The sequence below is a fragment of the Palaemon carinicauda genome, chromosome 41 (genome assembly GCF_036898095.1).
Source record: "Palaemon carinicauda isolate YSFRI2023 chromosome 41, ASM3689809v2, whole genome shotgun sequence".
Classification (NCBI taxonomy): Eukaryota; Metazoa; Arthropoda; class Malacostraca; order Decapoda; family Palaemonidae; genus Palaemon; species Palaemon carinicauda.
In genome coordinates this window covers 19,429,735-19,453,647 of record NC_090765.1, presented here as the reverse complement: position 1 = coordinate 19,453,647, position 23,913 = coordinate 19,429,735, and the positions used below count along the sequence as shown (strand labels likewise).

Here is a 23,913-nt window from a genome sequence, read left to right as displayed (position 1 = left end):
GGCATCTTAGTGACGCCGTGACGCCGACCAATAGCAGACCAGCTTCTTAGTGACATATGCAGTGATGTATGAGTGTGGTGGTAGGCTAGTGACTCGCACAGTCGTACGCGTAAAAACCGCCAAGTTTGAGTTTTGGAATTCGATGCCATAAAGTGGTGAAAAATGTCGTAACGAAGGGACAAAAATACATCGTATTCCACACCGGAACGTGAAAAAAACATAAGCTGGGGACGCCGTACCCCGGGGGTTTACTGTACTGTATAACCACCCACCGCTAGTTAGCGAGGGGGGCGTAACGAGGGTAGACTAGCAACTGCGCTCATACACACACCAGTGATATATCACTTTTTATTACAGCCAGGACTTGCAGGGGGATAGATAATGGCGGGACGGATCTGTATTAAGAGCTCAAGGTTTGTATAGTTATAAGAAATATAAATTACTTACAAACCTTTCATTTATTCCAACATGCAATACAAACCCTTTTGCTCTTTATATGGAGGACTCACCTTTAAGTAGGTGGAAGACCTTAACCACCTGGCTGGTTCTTTGACCCGGGGTATGACTCTATGCTTTGTACGAGCTAATTAGAGGACACTCTGTACCTTGCTAAATTCATGAGTATTTGCGAGAGTTTAATAGCCTGGGCAATCAGTGTGATTGTGTGATAACTAAGCATTGTGACTTATCCAAGTAAGAATTCTCGGAATAGAAAAAGTCTGCTCACTTAACCATCGACATTGGCTGACTCCCACCTTGCTGGGAAGATGGGGACATAACAAATACAAACCTATCAGGTTACACAAGGGAAATGGTTCATACCTGCTGATGGAGGAGTCCAGCTTGCAGCATCCCAAAGGTGCTGTACCCCCAAGAGAGGGAAAGATGAAAGAAAGAAGAGGCCAGTCACTCTATCATTCAAATACCAGGTAACATGTCCAGGTTCCTGTGGGTTACATCTTGCTGGTAGTGGGCTGTGAAGGTCGTCTGATGCTTCCATCCACCCGCTTGAAGTACTTGCACCAAAACATAGTTCTTTTTAAGTGCTAGAGACGTGCTAACACCCCTAAGATTATGAGCTCTGGGTCTACGCTCTCTCAACGAAGAGCCAGGATTCAGGGCACAATCTATTACCTTACAAATCCATGAAGAGATCGTATTCTTTGTGCTCCTTTTTTTACCCTGCCCATGATAACAAACAGTCTGTTAACATGAGAGCGAGCTTTTGTGGTTCGTTTGAGGTAACATTTCAGTGACCTTAAGGGCAAAATAACAGGTGATCTGGGTCATCAGTTACAGAAAGCAGACTCTCAATCTAGAAGGGCCCTAATCTAGGATCCACTGCAGCCGGATTTTGAGTCTTAACAATGAACTCAGGGACGAAGTTGAGTGTTACCTGTCTCCTTCCCCTTGAATGTGAAACTTTGAAAGAAGGACCATGCACTTCGCTGACTCTATTGGCAGAGGTGAGAGCAAGAAGAAAAACCATCTCAAATATCAAGTCACAGTTTGATTTCTGACGCAGTGGTTCATAAGGCCTCAGGTATCGTAATGCATGAACTACATTTCAAGGAGGAAGTCTAACTTCCAGTTGATGACAGGCATGCTCAAAACTCCGTATGAGGAGAGACAACTCCATTGAAGAGATGTTAAAGTTGGTGTCACACATCTATAACTAAGCTCTGCGAATTGCCGCGATGCAAGAAAATTTCCATATTTTTCAGAATCGTTATTCTACAAAGAATCCACCTCCAATATTTATGGAATATCGCAGGAGGGAGGGTAGACCTGTCGCATCCCCCGGGCGATGTCTTGTATGTGGTTGGCCCAAGCACGACCACGCTGCAAAATTTGTAATGTTAAAAATTGTGGCGAACTTCAGCTGCGATTCTCGTCAGCTGCGAAATTTTATAGCAGAGTCCGAAGAAAATCGAACCTAACTACGTCTTGGCAATGATTTCTTCGCAACAATTGTAGATATGTACTGCACGACAAACTCGTTGTAGTATCTAGCGGGTCTATGGAGCATTGGGACCACGTGACGTATCCTGCTCGCTTAAAAGCAGCGACAGAGAGATGTTCTGCCAGAGTTCGTGGCTCACCCCATTCTGTCCCCATCACTACAAGGAGAACCATGCCCAATAAACAAATAAATATTATGAATAAAGAAAAAGATGTTAAATGATCACCACAAATGATGTCAATAAACAAAAGTACATAAATAAAATGAAAGACTAAAATAGAAAATAAATATTATGAATACATAAGATATTAAATGATCAATATAAATGAAGAAAACGAACGTAAAACTTCCTGTCTTGTGAATCTTGGAATCTATACAGATGCCATTGTTGATTTGTTTTTTATTAAAATGTAATAATGATCAAAATTTACAATAACAGAAGAAATACTGTACTGCATTTTCTTGCAGGGATCAATGTTTTTGGCTTATTGAGTTACTTTTACTAATAACCCTGTAACTATGAAAGTAAGAGGAATTTTGACAAAATATTTTGTATACACATTCTCCATCGCCATACGAAGCTCAGTGAATTTTTCAGGATTTTACGTTTTTCCTCCTATAACCCCATATACAGTACTGGCATACCGGCTGGGCCCCTTAAGGATGGTGTCTATCGTCGATGAATTTTGGCCATACAGTAAGATGTGAAAAAATCTTTGTACTATATATGGTTTCACAAAATGAGTTTTTCGTATACCAAAGCTTTCGTATCTGTAGTTTATTTATTTCCATATTTCTTTTCTGTACTGGGTTATTTTTCCCTGTTGGAGCCCTTGGGCTGATAGTATCTTGCTTTTTTAACTAAGGGTGTAGCTTAGCTAGTAATAATAATAACAATAATGAGATGTCCAATAGAACCCAACCAGAAGTTCAACCATGAAGTGGCTTGCATAGAAAACTTAGCAACCCGCTCCATGTTCGGGGGCCTCTAATGCTTAGAAAGTTACCGGTAATGCTGCCAATTTCTCTAAAGATGTATTCTGCACTTTGTCATTGCTGGGTCTAGCAGCAGAGACGGAGGTACGTCGTCCACGATTTTGTAGTACTTTCTCTGCCCTATATATGGATGTTAAGCTTCCTGCCTGAAGGGACTGGGGGAATCCTGCAATTTGTGCATAAGCCCTCTTCTTGGCAGCCTTGACCACCCTATACCAGGGCAAAGTTACGCTATGTTGGTGGGTCTGGGATTGTCAAAGAGGAAGTTTAAAACAGTATCCTTTCCCTCCGCATGGGACATGCTGGATCTCCCTAGGAATTAATAGTTCTGAGGCAGGAAAGGACTTGTCCAAAAGCGTGGTCTGACTCCTTCAGTTCTAAGAACGAGATCTTAGGACTGGCAGAATTAAGGAGCATATATCCACGATCCGAACCATCATCAAGAGGATCATCCATCCTCGAGCTTGCACCCATAGGAGCCCGGGGTGGGTTGTGGTCATCAACATCCCCAGCAGGAGCTTGAGACCTCAGGGGAAAACCCCATTCCTCCGGTCTTACTGAGGTTGAAAATAAACAGAGTGCCCTTCCCTTGTTTGTGCGAAGCTCACTACGAGAATGCGATTGTGAAAGCAAGGTATCGCCTAGACCGTCATTCGCCCTCACACCTGGTTAGGCAGATGGGTGCATGACAACGCACATAGACTCTCTCGCTAGACTAAGGTCTTAATGCCTGTGAGCCGAAGCTACATGTGGCAAAGCACAACCACTCTCCAGCGCTCCAGAAGGAGCTTGGGGAGCAGCCTTGACCGGTCCAGCATTAGGAAGTAGTCTATAGAAGGATGGAATCCTGAGTGCATGTGCACAGCAGGGAGGGTTGGGTTCTTTCCTTGAAGGGATGCAGACCCCAGGCGCAGGACCCGATGGTTCTGGCCTTACAAAAAGTGGCACATTCTGTAGCTGTCTCCAAACCACCCTGTTGTCTTGCTCCAAAGAATAATGCTCCGAAGGATAGGATAGAGGCATCTATGAATCGAGCAGTTTTTCCCGAGAGTCCCGTGGAGGTGACCACTCAGGAGAGGCAGGTCTCACTTGCGAGCGTGAGAGGTGCTCACCCCTAGGTGAATGGGTTCAGTGTATGATACTGTGCAGACCCTTGTTACGCTGAGCTAACTCAGGCTGAGGGAATGCAACATAATCCACAAGCTGAGGAGACTGACCAATGTAAGACTCTGGGTTCACCTCATTTGGCTGCCCCTCAACTGGTAACTTCGAGGAGTACTAGTCTGCACATGCTTTTGCTTATATTGTATGCCAAGACAATATGAACAAAATGTGGACGAGCAGGTGCGGAGATGGTTGTAGCTATGGGCACAAGAGACTGTTGGCGCATTACCTCTTGAATCCTGGAGAGGAAGACCAAGGTCAACCTCAGAGAAAGTAGGTGTGTGCTCCCCTTATGCCTCTAATTGAAACATCTCCAGAAGCAGTTCCTTCGAGGGGGGGGACCCTAAATCCCTAAGGAAGGCTAGAATTGATGAACCTCGTCAACGGAGAGACTCCCTTTGACAGAGGGTGGGACCACTTTGCTAGGGAGAGAGTCAACGTCCTCTCAAGGGGTCAAATAGCCATCACTCCTACTCGATTGTCCCCACAAAGGAGTACGAGCATACAGAGTCAACGTGAAGGGAACGAACCAACGAAGTATGAAGTCAGCGTTTCTTCTTTCTTCACCTTTGAGGATGAGCTTGAAGGAAAAGAATTCCTCTAGGACTTCTTCTTCCACCACCTACCAAACCTCTCCCACTGGGAGGAGGGCCACTTCAATACTTATTACAAGGTAGGTCCTGCTTGCAAGAGTAACCCCAGCAAGCACTACGAAGGGAATGGGAATTATTATCAAGCACAGACAACCAGGACAAAACCCCATGATTAAGTCCACTAAAAATAAAACACACCTGAAAAGAGAAAGAAAAGAAAGTCAAAAGCCAGTTTGTTAACGGAGGTGAGAGACTTGTGATGGTGCCGAGAGAAGGTTGTGAACTCAAAGGCAGGATGCAATCAACTGAGTTCCTTTATTATGGAACACTCTCCTTTATATACAAAACCTCAAGGCAACAGGAAATTACATGTTCGAGAAAAATGATATTTTAATTATAAAATAAATTTTTGAATATACTTACCCGGTGAATATATAATAGCTGACGCCTCCGGCGGCTCGACAGAAAAACACAAAAACTCGCGAGCGATCGCTATGAAGGTTGCGGGTGTGCCCACCAGCGCCAACTATCGGCCAGATACCGCATATACATGTAAACAGCTCCAATTCTTCTCATCCCGCTGGGTCTCTATCGGGGAGGAAGGGGGGGGCCTTTAATTTATATATTCACCGGGTAAGTATATTCAAAAGTTTATTTTATAATTAAAATATCCTTTTTAAATATTTAACTTAGCCGGTGAATATATAATAGCTGATTCACACCCATGGTGGTGGGTAGAGACCAGAGTTAATTAAGTTTACAGCGTATATGCTTAGAGTTTTTGACAGTTATATCATAACAAAACCCAAATATATATAGGTACCTGGTAAGGAAGTTGACTTAGACGATTACTCTGCCTTGTTAGTCTGTCTTCCTCATGAAGCCCAGCAATCCTCTTAGGATGCTGAAAGACTCCCAGGAGCTGAAGTATCAAGGGCTGCAACCCATACAACAGGACCTCATCAAACCCCTAATCTGGGCGCTCTCAAGAAATGACATTTGACCACCCGCCAAATCAAAAAGGATGCGAAAGGCTTCTTAGCCTTCCGTACAACCCAATTAAAAAACATTTCAAGAGCAGATTAAAAGGATATTGGAATTAAGGGAATGTAGTGGTAGAACCCTTACCCACTACTGCACTCGCTGTAACGAATGGACCCAGTGTGTAGCAGTCCTCGTGAAGAGTCTGGACATCTTTTAAGTAAAATGACGCGAATACCGACTTGCTTCTCCAAACGGTCGCGTCCATAATACTTTGCAGAGATCTATTTTGCTTAAAGGCCACGGAAGTTGCTATAGCTCTTACCTCGTGCGTCTTAACCTTAAGCAAGCATCGGTCTTTTTCATTCAAGTGAGAATGAGCCTCTCGTATTAAAAATCTGATAAAATATGACAAAGCATTCTTTGACATAGGCAATGATGGTTTCTTAACTGAGCACCATAATGCCTCAGATCCACCTCGTAAGGACTTAGTACGAGCTAAGTAGAACTTAAGAGCTCTAACTGGACACAGCACTCTTTCAAGTTCGTTGCCTACGATCTCTGACAGGCAAGGTATATCAAAGGACTTAGGCCAAGGACGAGAAGGCAGTTCATTTTTGGCCAGGAAACCAAGTTGAAGTGAACATGTGGCTTTTTCTGTAGAAAAGCCGATGTTCTTACTGAAGGAATGAATTTCACTGACCCTTTTAGCCGAAGCCAAGCACACTAGGAAAAGCGTCTTGAGGGTGAGATCCTTCAGGGAGGCTGAATGTAATGGCTGAAACCTGTCTGACATGAGGAACCTTAGGACCACGTCTATGTTCCATCCAGGAGTTGCCAAACGACGTTCCTTAGAGGTCTCGAAAGACTTAAGGAGATCTTGGAGATCTTTATTGTTGGAAAGATCTAAGCCTCTATGACGAAAGACCGAAGCCAACATGCTCCTGTAGCCCTTAATCTTGGGAGCTGAGAGGGAGCAAACATTTCTCAGAGGTACTGAAGAGGACACAGATGCTGACTTGCACCAGTCTCGAAAGACTTCCCACTTCGACTGGTATACTCTGATGGTAGAAGCTCTCCTAGCTCTTGCAATCGCACTGGCTGCCTCCTTCGAAAAGCCTCGAGCTCTTGAGAGTCTCTCGATAGTCTGAAGGCAGTCAGACGAAGTGCGGGGAGGCTTTGATGAACATTCTTTACGTGGGGCTGACGTAAGAGATCTACCCTTAGAGGAAGACTTCTTGGAATGTCTACCAGCCATTGAAGTACCTCGGTGAACCACTCTCTCGCGGGCCAGAGGGGAGCAACCAACGTCAACCTTGTCCCTTCGTGAGAGGCGAACTTCTGCAGTACCTTGTTGACTATCTTGAAGGGTGGGAATGCATATAAGTCCAGATGAGACCAATCCAGTAGAAACGCGTCTATGTGGATTGCTTCTGGATCTGGGACTGGTGAGCAATAGATTGGTAACCTTTTAGTCAACGAGGTGGCAAAGAGGTCTATGGTGGGTTGACCCCAAGTCGCCCAAAGACTCTTGCCCACGTCCTTGTGGAGGGTCCATTCCGTGGGTATCACCTGACCCCTCCGACTGAGACAGTCTGCCAAGACGTTCAAGTCCCCCTGGATGAATCTCGTCAACAGGGAGATGCCTCGATTTCTTGACCATATGAGAAGGTCCCTTGTGATCTCGTAAAGCGTGAGGGAGTGTGTGCCTCCTTGCTTGGAGATGTACGCCAAAGCTGTGGTGTTGTCTGAGTTGACCTCTACCACTTTGTTTCGAAGAAAGCTTTCGAATTTCATCAAGGCCAAGTGGACTGCTAATAGCTCCTTGCCATTGATGTGCATGCTCTTCTGACTTGAGGTCCACAGACCCAAGCATTCTCGACCGTCCAGGGTCGCACCCCAACCCAAATCCGACGCGTCTGAGAACAACACGTGGTTTGGGTTCTTGAACTGCTAGGGATAGTCCCTCTCTCCGACTGATATTGCTGTCCCACCATTTTAGGCATGCCTTTACTGGTTCGGAGACTGGGATTGATACCGTCTCTAACATCTTGTCATTGTTCCAGTGAGAGGCTTGATGGAACTGGAGAGGCCGAAGGTGTAGTCTCCCTAGCGAGACAAACTGCTCCAGGGATGAGATAGTCCCTACGAGACTCTTCCAACTCCTGACTGAACAAACGTTCTCTTTTCAGCATTAGTTGGACTTTGAGCAGGGCTTGTTATATTCGGGTGGCAGACGGAAAAGCCCGAAAAACTGGACTGCGAATCTCCATCCCCAAATATAGAATAGTCTGGGATGGGATCAGTTGGGACTTTTCTAGGTTGACCTAAAGTCCCAACTCCTTGGCCAGACCCAACGTCCAATGTAGATCCTGCAGACAGCGATGACTGGACGATGCTCTGAGAAGCCAGTCGTCCAAGTACAGGGAGGCTCGGATTCCCGATAGATGGAGGAATTTTGCCACATTCCTCATGAGCTTCGTAAACACGAGAGGAGCAGGACTGAGGCCAAAGCAAAGGGCTCGAAACTGGTACCCCACATTCCTGTAAACAAACCTCAGAAACGGTTGGGAATCCGGGTGTATAGGAATGTGGAAGTATGCATCCTGAAGGTCGAGAGAGACCATCCAGTCGCCTTCCATTAATGCTGTCAAGACAGCTTGGTAGACTTCATCGTGAAGTTTGTCTTGACAATGAACACATTGAGCGCACTTGTCTCTTACGTACTCCTGCAGTGAACGTGGCTGCCAGATCATTGGAGCCATCCCTGATAGTCTTGTTCCTGCAGAGAACGTGGCTGTCAGATTATTGGAGCCATCCCTGATAGCCTTGTTTATGCATGACATAATTGCACAGCAAAACTTCAAACGCTCGAAAAAAAACTCCTAACAAGAGATGGTCTAGCTCTGAAGTCGACCATAAAATCTTGGAGCGTCTTATGGCCAGGCGCCAGGGAGAGTCTATGAGCTTTGAGAAGTCTATCTGGGCAGAGGCAGGAACTCCCAAGCCGAGAACTTCTCCCGTGTCATACCAGACTCTCGCTCTATAAGCCAGTTTAAAAGGAGGGAAAGCAAAGGCTGTCTCCCCCAAACTCCTCCTGGTGATCAACCAGTCGCCTAGCAAACGTAAAGCTCTCTTAGAAGAGCGAGAGAGCACTAGCTTAGAAAACAACGGCTTCGAAGTAGCTAGGCCTAGTGTAAAATCTGACGTTTAGGCGAACGAGGAGCAGCAGTTACAAAAAGATCCGGACAAAGATCCTTAAAAATCAGCATGATTTATTTAAAGTCCATAGAGGGCTGAGCAGCTTTAGGCTCCTCTCCATCTGACAGAGTCCCCAAGGGAATATCAGTAGGAGGGAGATCAGCAACTTCCTCATCTGAAGGAACCTCGTCTGACAATTGCCGAGTCTCAAGCAAGGGAGAGACCTGCCGTGGTGGCAATGCTTGACAAGCAGAGTCCACACGCAAAGGAGCAACAGTAGCAGTCAAGGACGCTATGTCATGTAACTGCTTAAAGGACTGACCAGCAACAACAACAGGTGCGGGAGGACGCTCGACGTCAACTCGAGACTGCCTTGACTGCCTAGACTGAGCAGTCAAAACAACTCTTGACTGCGGTGCTTGACGCTCAACGTCAGAACAAGTCAACTTCGTTGGTTGGCGAACGTCCTGAACGTCAACAAGAGCATGCGGCAGCGGCTGAACTTCCACAAGCGGCTGAAAGTCAACACTGGACTGCATCGAGTGAGGCTCTACAAAACGTGACTGACGTGACTTTGTAACGTCAACGTCAACAGGACGAGCAAAGGTTCGTTTGGGCGGCTGACGGCCAGGATCTCGATCAGCTAAGCGGCGAGGATCATCGTGAACCTGCTCAGCAGAATAGTCCTCCATAAGAGAGGCAAGCTTATTCTGCATGTGTTGCAGTACAACCCATTTAGGATCAACGGGAATGGGTGCGGTAAGAGACGAGGGTAACGTCTGTGACTGCAAAACCTTGCCTACACTAAGACTCTCGGAGCCTGTGTTACGCTTCTGTTTAGGCGTCGAGCAGTCTTCCGATGACTGCACAGGGTCAGAGCTGTCCCAATGGCTACAACCAGGACACTGGACCTGTCCTGAAGGGGCTGACTTTCGCTTTAAGGGTCTCGAAACCTTGCTCCACGGTTTCTTACGCGATAAGCCTTCGGATGACGAGGAGAAAACCGTCTCGCTCGTCTTATGGTAGGGGCGGTCTTGACGAGACACGCCTGAAACCATAGAGGGAACGTTTGTTCGTTGGTTAAAGTCTCTTGAACCCATAAGTCCTACGACATTACTTCTCCCTGGGGCATGGGAGCTTGCAAGAGGTCTCGGACTAGGCGAACGACAGGCACGAACAGACGAACCCTCTGTCGCAACACTGATAACACTTTGCGCAATTATCACTTTATCACTACAATTTTCTGTTTTTGCACTGACTTCACTGAAATCGAATTTTTCAATAATTTCACATTAGGCATGAATAAAACTGATTTCTACCTGAAGCACGCAATTCTACCCTACATCAAAAGGTTATAATTGCGAAATAAGTCGTATAATGTAAGCACATTAATACAAGCAGAAAACAGTAAACATATATATCGAATAAAACGGAAATATATAAAGATAAAAGAATCAGTGACTGGGGAGGAGACTAAACACTAGTTCATTCAAAAGTACGTTTTCAATCTCTCACCGTACAGTGCCTTGGGACGAGAATAAAAACTAAAAACGTTTTATCCTTTCTCCCCGTACAGAGACTTGGGACGAGAGTAAAAAACAGACTCGAGAACAACGTTACTCGCTTGGGACGAGAATAAAGATCGGAACGTTCTCTCTTCCTCTCTCTCTCGCTCCGTCTCTCTCTCTCTCTCTCTCTCTCTCTCTTGATTTCACACCGAAGAGAAAAGCCCACTCACCTTTCGTCAATAAACAGGTTATTTGACCAAAGGAAAAAACTGAAAGGACTAAGAAATTGAAAATTAAGAAGTTCCTTTAAATTAGTATTTAAAACATTTCAGTTTGAAAGAAGAATGAACAAAACGTCAGAATCGATTTACTCTTTCTGCAAAGTGAAACCGTGATTCTCTCTTTCTCTATCGTAACGATAGAGCGCAAACTGCGTAGCATAAATAAACCAAATGTTAGTTCATCTTTGAAACAGCACGAAGACTATTCAAAGAAAATCTTTCATAAAATATCTACTAAAAAATATTCATTTAATAAGTTTTAAATCATTTGCTCTGTAAGAGTTATTAACGATTGAAAGGGCTCAACGTTGTTTAACTTCGGTTTCCAAGTTAGGACCGCCTACTCTCGGATTAGGGGAGGAATAGGTAAGGCCGCATATAAACAAATCATTAAAATTTATCTAGATGTTCATTATAAATGGAAAGCTAATCGAAGAGGCCTAATAAAGGCGGGTGAGATATAAAATATATAGAGGAAAATCTATAATTAACAACAACAATTTATAACGTGATAAGATAATTGCTAAAAGCCTAAAACACACTTCCGTACTAAGGGAAGGGTCGGCCATTTTGAAAAGTCAAAGAAAGTCCAAAAAACAATCCAAAGTCATCAACAATTAAATCTATCCAAAAAAGAGTTCAAGATTTAAGTTGAAGATAAAACACCTGCACTGCGAAAGCTCAAACCAAAAGGAAGTACTTCACCAAGACTGTTGAAAAACTCCAGGTTAACAGCGAGTAATGGTACGTCTTGTCGATCAGACCGACAGAGAAGAATTGGAGCTGTTTACATGTATATGCGGTATCTGGCCGATAGTTGGCGCTGGTGGGCACACCCGCAACCTTCATAGCGATCGCTCGCGAGTTTTTGTGTTTTTCTGTCGAGCCGCCGGAGGCGTCAGCTATTATATATTCACCGGCTAAGTTAAATATTTAAAATGACAATGTTACATAGGCGACACGCAGACATATTCATTCTGGTTCTTTTTAGTGCGAGGGAAGAGCGAAGATACAAGCATAATATATACAAAAGGAATTATGTACAATTGTGTGACACACTGTTGGTACATGGCTCCCCCCCTAAAAATGACATACTGTACATGTTAAATAGGGCGCTCTGATCTAGAGAGGCGAACTGAAGGCGGGTCATCTGGCAGAAGATAAGCAGGTTTAAGACGATCAATGGAGACCCAATCTTCTTTGCCACGAATGTTTAGTAGGAATGCTTTCGGACTGCGTCGGATCACAAGGAAAGGGCCCGTGTAAGGGGGCGTTAGCGCTGGCTTGGTAGTGTCGTTGCGCAGGAAGACGTGCGTTGCAGAGTGCAAGTCTGTTGGTATGTGATGCTTCGCTGGGGGCTTGTAAGTCTGGCAGCATGGAGTAAATTTTCCCACGACGTGACATATGTGCTGGAGATCGTCGGAGGAGGTTGTAGAAGGAAATAATTCGGCAGGGACGACCAACGGGTCGCCATACACCATTTCAGCTGCCGAGACATCGAGGGCGTCTTTAGGAGTGGTCCTTAGTCCCAGGAGGACCCAGGGAAGCTGAGTAAACCAGTTGCAATCCTTGCAGCGGGATATCAAAGCTGCTTTGAGGGTGCGATGAAAACGTTCAACCATTCCATTGGCAGCGGGGTTGTAGGCCATTGTCTGATGTAGGGTGATGCCCAGGAGATTCGCTAATGATGTCCACAATTGAGAGGTGAAAGTGGTTCCCCTGTCAGAAGTAATATGCTCAGGGATACTAAACCTTGCAATCCATCCAGAGAGTAAGGCAGATGTACATGAGGCGGACGTTGCAGTTTCCATGGGAATGGCTTCAGGCCAACGGGTGGAGCGGTCGATGACGGTAAACAGGTAACGATGTCCTTGTGATGTGGGTAGGGGGCCTACAACGTCAACGTGAATGTGTGCAAAACGACGCTGAGGTTGAGGAAAGGTACTTTGGAAGTTCGGCAAGAAGTACAGGCTCGGACCCAATCCTTAGCATCCTTAGAAATGCCGTGCCAAATGAACTTTGCCTTCAGCAGCTGTGCAGTAGAACGGCACGAGGGATGTGAAAGGCCGTGAATGAAATCAAACACCTGTCGGCGCATGGGAGTAGGAATCCAAAGTCGCGGTCTGCCAGTACTGACGTCACAGAGGAGGGTGGTGTTGGAGTCTTCGAGGGGGAAGTCTTCCCAACGGAGGGACGTGCAGGATGTCCTACATGCTTGATATTTTGGATCCTGTCGTTGAGCTTCAGCCAGGGCGTTGTAATCCAATCCCAGTTGAACAGCAGCCAACGTGTTTCTTGACAACGCATCGGCAACGAGGTTTATTTTCCCAGGGACGTATTGAAGGGTGCAATTGTATTCAGCCACGGCGGAGAGATGTCGGCGTTGCCGGGCGGACCAGGCATCAGACTGTCGAGTAAAGGCGTGCACCAGAGGCATGTGATCTGTGCGAATGATGAAGGGCGTACCTTCTAAGAAATGGCGAAAGTGATGGACAGCCAAGTGCACCGCCAGCAATTCTCGATCGAAGGTAGAATAACCCCATTCTGCCTTGGACAGTTTTTTGCTGAAGAAGGCCAATGGGCGGGGCGAGCCGTTGACCACCTGCTCGAGTACAGTACTGCACCAATAGCGACGTCGCCGGCATCGGTGGAGAGAAGGAGAGGGGCATGAGGGATAGGAAAAGTGAGAGCCGCAGCAGTTGATAGGGCCTTCTTTGCATTGCAGAAGGCTGCTTCTTGAAGGGGACCCCACTTCAGGTCCTTTGGCTTGCCCTTGAGGGAGGCATAGAGGGGAGCAAGAGTGGCAGCAATGGCTGGCAGAAAACGGTGATAATAGTTGATCATGCACAAGAATTCCTGCAGAGCTTTGACGGTCGAGGGCGCGGGGAAGTTCTGAACGGCTGCTACCTTCTCAGGGAGGGGATGGACTCCTTCAGGAGTGATGCGGTGCCCTAAGAACGACACTTGGTTGGCGCCAAAGGTACACTTGTCGTACCGGACTACAAGGCGCAGGTGACGGAGGTGTTTCTCTTTTGAGGAGGAGAACACAAGTATGTCGTCCCCATAACATACTGTACACAGAAAGGGAGGTCCCCTAAGATGCCATCCATGAGACGTTGAAACGTGGCCCCAGCATTACAAAGGCCAAAACAGGAGTAATTGAAGGTGTATGTACCAAACGGAGTGGTGATGGCGGTATTGAGGATGTCTTCTGGGTTCATAGGCACCTGATAATACCTCTTCAGGAGGTCGAGTGTAGAGAAAACCTTCGCTTTGTGCAGGTAGGAGGTCACATCGCCAATGTTTGGGAGGGGGTAGTGATCCGGTTCTGTTTGCATGTTCAGGCGCCTGTAATCCCCGCACGGACGGAGAGAGCCATCTTTCTTCAGAACGATGTGTAACGGTGACGACCATGGGCTGGAGGCCTTTTGGCAAAGGCCCATTTCCTCCATTTCGGCAAACGTCTGTTTGGCGGCTGCCAATCGTTCCAGTGCCAGACGTCTGAATTTTGCGAAGACTGGGGGTCCCGTCGTCTTGATATGGTGATAAATACCGTGCTTGGCAGGAACCGTGGGCGTTTGGCGAAGTTCTGGACAGAAAACTTCCGGGTACGACGTGAGAAGGTGGGCGTAGGCGTCCGTGGGTGCGCTGATGTGGAGAGCGAGGTTAGAGGGGGCGGGTTGAAGAGGTGTCAACAAGTACGAGTCTGCGTTGACCAATCGTCGGTGGGCGACATCGACCAGAAGGTGGAAATGAGAGAGTAAATCCGCACCGAGGATTGGCAATGTGACGTCAGCAACGAGAAACTTCCAATTGAATTTACCGTCTCCGAACGATAATGTGAGGTTCTCGTAACCGTAGGTGGGTATCGCAGATCCGTTGGCAGCTACCAAGCGGATGTCGGCAGATGTAGGCAGATTACGTCGTGTCTTGAAGAGTTTCCTTGGCAAGGGAGAACGACAAGCACCCGTGTCTACCAAAAATCGCACGCCCGTTCCTGCATCATCTAAAAAGAAAAGATTAGAAACACGGGAGGCCACTGCCACGAGCGATGGCCTACTTACAAGTTTTTTGGCCACTGACAATCCTCGGCACATTTCTTCGCGGTTGCCCCGAATCTGAAGTGGTAGTAGCAAAACTCCGGCGGATGGGAGGTAGTAAGTGGCTGTAGAAGTCGTTTGTTGGGGCGCGAGCGATTGGTGGGTGGCTTTGTCGCCACTTCAGCACGTCACGGGGTAGGCGTGTATGTCCTACGGCATTCATGTCGGCTTCGGTTGACGTTGAATAGCCATCCTCTTCGTCAGGGGTGGAGGCGTTGATGGAGGTCTTGAAGTGGCTGTCCATAAGGGCATTGGCTTTGGTCATCAAGTCCTTTATGGGTAAACTATCGACATTGGGTATGACAGGGCGTATAGGTCCAGGTAAACGGCGTATTCAAAGGGCACGAAGTAGGTTCACCTCACAAGGAGAGCTGTCTGCGGAAGGTTGAAGGCGAGCGATACTGGTCATTTCCCTGAGGGCAAGCAAAGCCCTTTGGTCCCCCAACGGTTGTTGCGAGAGCTGAAAAAGCTTTGCTATACGGGTGGCTGGCGACGGCGAGTACTGCTGCAGAAGGTATGTTTTGAGGGCGTCATACGTTATTGGGGTGTCTCCTTGTTCACAAAGCCAGTCGGATATTTCTGAGAAGGTGTCCTCGGGTATCGCTGCGAGAACATAATCAGCTTTGGTGGTTGAATGAGTCACGCCGTTGACGCGAAACTGGACTTCTGCGTGCTGAAACCAAGCAAACGCCTCTCCGCTGGCGAATGACGAAAGTTTCAATGGGGAAGCCGCAGCGCCAACTTCCGTAGAGTCCGCCATAGTACCAACGATGGAGGGGCGAGGGGGGTGGGGGTGGGGGTGGAAGGCGGTGGGAGCGAGTCGACTTCCGGGGTCACAAATGTGACGGTGCCGAGAGAAGGTTGTGAACTCAAAGGCAGGATGCAATCACCTGAGTTCCTTTATTATGGAACACTCTCCTTTATATACAAAACTTCAAGGCAACAGGAAATTACATGTTCGAGAAAATGACAAAGTTACATAGGCGACACGCAGACATGTTTATTCTGGTTCTTTTTAGTGCGAGGGAAGAGCGAAGATACAAGCATAATATATACAAAAGGAATTATGTACAATTGTGTGACACACGGTTGGTACAGACTATACACCACCGAGCCACTGTCGTCCTCAAGATCTGAAAAGCTTTGCACCAAAGAGTTAAGAGTGGGGGTACGGACGAATCCAATTCCCACCAACGGAATCCCCAGGGAGAAACTACTCAGGCGAAGGCCGAATCTTCTGCGGGCAGGAAAGGAGACCAACACCTGTAGTCACTGTCAGCAACTCTCCCCACAACCGGGAAGCTTGCCGAACAGTGGCCGGTGGAGGGTAACTCTCCCTTGGAAGGGGAAGTTGCCCAACACCTGGTGGCAGACCAACGGGCAGTGCACTCAGCTTCCTGTCAACGAGCTGAGCTCAAGTTGAAGGTCGGCATCGAGAGCTGTCTGTGAAATGTAGCCAAAGCTAGTTTCTGGGTTCATCCAGAGGGGATCCCCCAAGGGGAACCAGTCTGCCACTGCTCTCGTTCCTACGTTGGAGCTACAGGAACGAAAGAGAGAGTGTTGCAGCTAATTGTAGCTCCCTCGTAAACCATTCCTTAGCGGGGAGACCCAAAAGCCCCACAGAAGGTAGGAGTTAAAGAAACTACTGTACTCTGGTGGTGGCCGCTATTGCTTTGCTAAGGGAAGCTACGGAGACCGCACCTAAGGGAAGTCCAAGGTCACACTCTGAAAAGAAAGAAAATTTTCAAGCTTTTAGTCCAGCTGCTTTTAATTGTTACACAGTTAAAAGGTTTTAACGGGAGAGCAAGACAACACCTTAACTCTACCAAGCCAAAATAAAAAGTGACATTCCGTTACTAGTGCAGGCATGAGCAGGGTGGTTGGTCTACCCCTGCTTCCCCCCCCTGCTAACTAGTTGAGGGTATTTATACCTCGAAAAAAGCTTAATAGTTTCACCTATCACCAAAATATATCTCCATTGTAAAGAGAGTAAGGTTTGTAGTGTCGGAACAAGTATAAATTGGGCCAATGTAGGACACTGGGAGAGTACAGTACACCAGTACACCAATTTAAAGTGAAGATAGCACCACCTGTTAGGTGGATAGGGCCTCCCAGCCACCACCAGCCAGCTGTGTTTACATCATTAAAAAGCTTAACCACCATTCCAGTCTTTGCTGAAGTCATACTACTATTGAAGGTCTCAGGTTTGTTATTACATATAGCAACAAATTTAAAATATTTGAGAGCAAAGCCAACAAGGCGTTGATTGCTTGACAGGCATTCATACAGGAAATCATACAGAAGGATACCTAGTTGAAGAGTCTGTCTTCCTTAAGTGTATATGGAGCTTCTAATCTCAAGGGTAAGCCTAAATATACTGATGGTATTTCATTAAACAATTCAAGAACAGTGTAGTATGTATTAGGAGAGAAAAAATTGTAAAAGACTTAATACTTACCCCTTACTCTGTGCACCCTTGGAGGACTTTTCCTTTTTCTTCTTCTTCTTCTTTTTCTTCTCATCATCACCACCACTTAAATATTTCTTCAGATATTCTTTTTGACTTATTGGTGCCATCGTTTACCTGTGAACACAAAGGATTATATTCTATAAGATTTTAAGCTTGAATAATTTTTTGATAGAACGACAATTCATTATCATCTGTTGTATTGATATTCTTTAAACTTTAGATTATTTCATATTTTCTTATGTTAAAATGCTATTACAGCAACAGATAAGCATGTTTAAGCCCTATGTAGTAGTCAAAACATGACAAATTCGGAGATAATTTGTATTTTTCCTAACCATACAAACCTTAGCTATTTACATAGGGTTTACTTTCGGCGTAGCTGAAATTGACGAGCCATTAGATTTTAACGAGGGTTTACTACCCCGCGCTAGTTAGCAGAGGTAGGGGAAGGGGTAGCTTGCTACCCCTCCCCCCCTCACAGACTTGTGAAATGTCTCACTTCACTTAGAGGTAGGACTTGACTTGGGGGACATGGCTGGCGGGCAAATATGTGTAAATAGCTAAGGTTTGTATGGTTAGGAAAAATACAAATTATCTCCGAATTTGTCATTTGTTCCGTAACCGAAATACAAACCACGCTATTTACATAGGGTGACTTACCCCTTAGGAAGGGTGGAAAGTCCCCAGCCATACTGGCTTTGGCTTACCCGGGGACTCAGAATCCGAGTGAGTCGCACTCGAGAAAAGGAGTCTCTGCACCTCACAAGTTCCTTGCTCTGCAAGGAAACGTGTGGCCTACATAAGCTTGTGAGTGAAGGAAGAAAGTGTCACCCGTCCTAGGCAGTTGACCTGGAGTTCTAGAAGGAACTCTGGGTTAGGACATTCCCTATACCACCTCGTCAGGGTATGGGGGACGCGACAGTATTGTCGCAATACTTGGAACACAAGGAAGCATGGTTTACCAGCAGAGGTTTGAGGTCAGCTATGCAGAGACCAGGATGCTGCTTCTCCAGTAGAGGGGAGGATGAAGAAACAAGTAAGGGCCAGACATACTTCTTCCGTTAATGCAGTCTAAAACCTGGTAACAATGCCCTCAACCTTCTGCTACCTGTCCAAAAAGGAGACTGAGGTTAGACCAGCTGTTATGTATCCACCACAGAGCAATAGAAACGTATCGATACCCCTGTGGGTCACGTCCTGCAGGAAGTGGGCTGCGAAGGTCACTAGATGCTTCCAGACTCCAGCTTGTAGCACCTGTGTCAATGAGTAGTTTTTTTTTGAGGTCGAGGGACGTTGCGATGTATCCGACATCGTGCTGTAGGGCGACGTGACGGGGGAGGGTCTGGATTCAGGTCAAGATGAATGCCCTTGAGTCCGAGCTGAAAAGGCATACTGGAGACTCTCCCCTGTGTCCTTCCTGTGCTCCCAAACCGGGCTTGCACGTGAGGACAAACTGCAGCTGTTCTCAAAGATAACCCCTCGGTTCCTTTACTGGCAAGAAGGAGAAGGTCTGGGTCATCTGATACAGAACGGAGACTCGAAATCTTGAAGGAGTCGAACCGAAGGTCCGGGACTCCAAAATTCTGAGTCTAGAAAACAACTCGGGAGCGAACCTGAATGTTACCTCCCCCTATTCTCTTGAAAGGGCGGAGTCGTACGAGACCATGAAAATATCTTACACACTGGCCGAGGCCAGAGCGAGCAGGAGCACCGTCCTCCAAGACAGACGACGATCAGAGGCCTGACGTAATGGTTCGTAAGAGATCTCTTAAGGGCCTTAAGAGTCCGAACCATGCTCCATGGAGGAGGTCTCACTCCGACTGGGGGCAGGTACGTTCGTAGCTTCGCATGAGCGAAGAAAGATCCAGAGGGAAGGAAAAAGTCTATTCCTTTCAGCCTGAAGGACAGGGAAAGGCTGAGCGATAGGCTTCACTGCCGAGAGCGGAAACGAGTTTCCTCCCGCCGATAAGCAATAACTCCGTTATTGCTGGAGTAGAGGCCTCAAGGGAAGAGGTACCTCTCCCACGACACCAACCACAGAAGACTCTCCACTTCGCCTGGTAGACCCCTGCGGATGACTATCGCAGATGACACGACCTCCGCTTCGCGACTGTTGCGGGTTGTCTCTTCGTGAGGAGGCGGCGTAGTGTCTCCAGGCGTGAAGCCGAAGCGATGCTACGGCTTGTGAAAGATGTTGTAGTGTGGTTGTTTGAGTAGCCTGTGTCGTGGAAGAAGCTCTCTCGGGAGTTCTGTCGGGGGATACAGAAGGTCCGGAAACCGTTCTGCGTATAGTCGCAGCGGAGCTCTCAGGGCCATCGAAAGGTTGACAGACAAACTGGTCTCGTTGAGACCCCTTCTCAAGAGACAACAATGGTGGGAAGACGTAGGCGTCGATGCTATCCCACCGTCACCGGAAAGCATCTTGCCAACGAGTCTTGGGGTCTGAGACTGGGGGGAAGTACAGCGGAAGCTTGAAGTTCCAGGCTGTCGAGATCAGGTCCCCCAGGCCAGGACTTGCTGGTTACTAGAGGCCAAAGACCCCCAGGTACTCTCTATCTGTGAGGCTCTACTCAGATTGTCGGAGAGAACATTCCTCTGCCCGGAATGAGCGAGCCGATAGTGGTATTGAGTGGACTTCGGACCATCTCAGTATCTCTACTGCAAGATGCAAAAGTCTGAAAATGTACCTCCCTGCTGGTTGGAATACGCCAGTACCATGGAGTTGTCGCGCACGGAGCGACTCGGCAGGATCTGTAGGATCTGTAGAAGGGCCAGACTACGGCCTCTAAGCCTACCTGAATGATGAGGAGGTACCCTTCAGGTCCTGACCATAGGCCTGAACCGGAACATGCCCCCCCCACCCCCTTTTCTTTGACGAGTCCGAGAACAGCATCAAATGCCGGGAAAGGACGAGAATATCCACTCCCATGCAAGAGGTTCCATAGGTCAACACCCATTGCAGGTCTAATCGTTCCGCTGGTCCCATAGGGGCCAGAAAGTCCGGTTAATCGTTGCTTTGATTCCACCGGAACTTGGGCCGCCTAACAGGGAACTTATCCTGAGGCGACCGTTCGGGACTTAGACGGGTCAATGAGGAAAGGAGACCCAGGAAACGTTCAAAGATAGGGCTGAAAGCTCTCCTTGACTGAGAAAAAGGTTCTGCGACTCTCCTCAGCCTTGCCACAGTCAACTGAAGGGAAGGCTCGGAGAAGGAGTCAATATCATGGCTAGATATTCCAGATGTTGAGGCAGAAGTAGAGAAGGCTCCTAGCGAATTACCATGATCCCTCATTCTTGGTAAAGTCCCGGAAGCTTGTCCCGGTGTTGAGGAAGGTCGAACCCGAGACTACCGGAGTTGGCCAGACCTCCAAAAAGCGAAGGAGGCGGAAGCCTGCTCCTGAGCGGCCATGAGGAAAGCAGGGAGAGTTCTCTGGTGAAAACCCGCGATGCTGCGGCGGGATCGCCACACACCATCTTAAGCAGGAACATCTGTAGTCTAGGCTGAATTCCAAGTGCTTCCTGGAAGAGGGATGGAATGGAACCTGGAAGTACCCGTCCTTCCGATCCAGGGCATAAAGAGTCTAGCGGTCTCGTTACCAGTTTGATCGACTCTGCTGTTCCACGCTGGACGAAGTTTGTTCGACAAACTTGATCAGAGCTGAGAGGTCGACGACGGAACTCCCGTCTCAGATGCTTTCCTACAAGAAAGGATCGACTGAAGAAGGCGGGGGGAAGCCGTCGACGACCCTATGGAGGACCTTCTCCTAAAGCATGGCTCCTTCTGCCCAACGGGCAAACTTCTTGCCAACCCCATGGCATAGAGGCTCAGCGACACTGGATTTGCTGACAGTGGAGGAGAGATGTTAAGAGTGAGGTGCGATATCCTTGGCTGATCACGGAGATCGCGCAGGAATCAGCATCGGGAAGCTGTTATCCGGACGAGTAACCTTAGGCATCCCCCCAACGTGAGACCTGCAAGGGGGGTTGCCAATCCTAGAGTTTGTGAACTCTGCCGCTCCCTCTAGGATTATGCCTCCCCGGGAGAACTTCCCGTCCTACCTGTCCCTGACAGGAGGGGACTGCTATTGTTCACCTTGTCTTAGCTGCCGTGGCCGGTTCTGATAACCTAGGCTGATGAGGCTGATTGAAGGGCTTGAAGGGTCTGGAAAGAAGCGCCTTGGAGGAGTGAAAACGGAATCCGACTTCCTCCACACAACAGCTGTCCATTTCTCTGTCTTTGGGCTCAAACAAGCTCTTCCAAAGGATGGAAGAGTGTCTGAGCTTGTCGACATCCACGGATGGGACTCCCGAGAGGAAGCCCTCGGTCACTGCGTCTAGATGCTCCAACATCGAGTTTGCCCGCAAGTTCGAAACTTGGCGACGGAACGCAAGGGGGGTTGCCAATCCTAGAGTTTGTGAACTCTGCCGCTCCCTCTAGGATTATGCCTCCCCGGGAGAACTTCCCGTCCTACCTGTCCCTGACAGGAGGGGACTGCTATTGTTCACCTTGTCTTAGCTGCCGTGGCCGGTTCTGATAACCTAGGCTGATGAGGCTGATTGAAGGGCTTGAAGGGTCTGGAAAGAAGCGCCTTGGAGGAGTGAAAACGGAATCCGACTTCCTCCACACAACAGCTGTCCATTTCTCTGTCTTTGGGCTCAAACAAGCTCTTCCAAAGGATGGAAGAGTGTCTGAGCTTGTCGACATCCACGGATGGGACTCCCGAGAGGAAGCCCTCGGTCACTGCGTCTAGATGCTCCAACATCGAGTTTGCCCGCAAGTTCGAAACTTGGCGACGGAACGCAAAGGTGCTTGAGCCCGAGAGAAGGAAAGTACCCATGATCTTCCTGGAGCTTCCTTGTACAAAACCTCGCGTCGCAACCGGGGAGGGAAAGGCCTGGTAAGCCCCTTCCATGCAATGGTGAAGAGGAAGGGCTAAACCAGTCACCCCATGCCCGACGGAGAAATCTTGAAAGAAAAACTCCCTGGCAAGACCCTTCCAGGGAATGGTGAGGAGGAAGGGCTAACCCAGGTTCTGGAAAGAAAAATGTTGCTCAAACCTCCCTGAAGATTCTTCCTGCTCTTGCATGCGCCATGCTCTGCGTTTATGGGGTGAAGACCGTGTTCTGGAAATACACGCTCCAGAAGACTCGCCAGGTTGCCCGTGTTGCGAAACCCCGACGAGAATCGCGGTCGCAATCGCCCTGGTGCTCGCGCGATGGTAAATCAATGGTTCGCGCGTGGGCGAATGTGGAAGCACCCGTGCGCGGGCACGCCCAAGAGCAAAACCGCCGGAGGACCAGGAAAAAAATAAAGGCAAGAGGAGTTCCCCCCGAAGGGAAAAACCTCAAGCCTGGACGGGAAAACTTCCCTCGGAAGGGATGTTACCCATCCAAGTAGGCGAGCCTCCTGAGTGTTCTAAAATGAACTGGAGAGCTGTCAGTCGTCACGGGAGCACTTCCAGGAGAAGGAGACACGCCCCTGACGAAGATCTATAGGGGAGGCAGCAACAGCAGATTCCCCAACAAGACAGCTCGCTTCGTTGTCACATCACAGAAACGAAACTAATCATTAACTGTGAAAAATAAAAACAAAAATCATTAGTTAACATTCATTCCCCGGGGAAAACTCCGAAGAGGAATCCTGAGGGAAAAGAACACAAGAATTACACAACAGGCACGTGCCCTCAAAACCGCTTACACTCACGGAAGGAGAGCTGTAACAAACACAGAATTATAACGATTATAATTATGTAATTATGTAATTATGTAATTCAAATATGAATGTTCACTAAAAAAAAAGAACGAAAACCCCGAAAGGAATCGTTCTACAAAAGCTGAAAAGTCAACAAATACAATTAGATTCATAAACTAATTGAGACAAAATGTACGGCATAGCAACCCCACCTACACGGGAAGGAAGCTACTCAGACGTAGTAAAGGTAAAACGTAGTAAAGGGTGAACGACCTCAAGAGAGAGAGAGAGAGAGAGAGAGACCGTAGTCAAACTCGATCGCGACTCATGAAATTACACCGTGGTGGCCTAACTCACAAGCACGAACTCTGAAAAGGAAACTTACTGATTTCTATACTCAAATATATACATAAACACAAAAAAATGTTTACATATATATTGAGTATAAGAAAAGTAAGTGATTAAGTAAAGACAAAACAAATAATGGCTGCCAAGCGAGGACGAAGACAGGCATGTCTGTACATCGTCCGAGCCAAAAGTGAAGTGGGCATTTCACTGGTGTGTGAGAGGGGGAGGGGTAGCAAGCTACCCCTCCCCCTACCCCTGCTAACTAGCGCGGGGTAGTAAACCCTCGTTAAAATCTAATGACTCGTCAATTTCAGCTACGCCGAAAGTAAACCCTATGTAAATAGCGTGGTTTGTATTTCGGTTACGGAACAAATGACAAATTTAAAGTTTGTTCTATAAGTGGAATACAAATCAACGCTATTTATAAGGGTACTACTTTCAGCAAAGCTAAAAGGATGAGCCATTAGAATTTAGAGAGGGTTAACTACCGATCCCGCTAGTTTGAGGGGGTAGGGGGGTAGCTAGCTACACCCCTCACTCACATACCTGTGACTGAGCTTCACTTTGCTTTTGGTTCGGATGGAGAACGGTTGTTGTCGCTCTTCCTCCTCTCCAT

At 47.5% G+C, this 23,913-nt stretch overlaps 1 protein-coding gene across 1 annotated transcript in view; it reads right to left on the bottom strand.

Moving 5' to 3' along the window:
• LOC137632261 (BUD13 homolog) overlaps positions 1–23,913 on the bottom strand; it is a 64,136-nt gene that overhangs the window by 18,136 nt on the left and 22,087 nt on the right. Inside the window, exon 2 of the mRNA XM_068364153.1 lies at positions 17,246–17,371. Coding sequence (XP_068220254.1) covers positions 17,246–17,364 — 119 coding nt within the window. The 5' untranslated portion in view covers positions 17,365–17,371. The remainder of the gene's footprint in view (positions 1–17,245; positions 17,372–23,913) is intronic.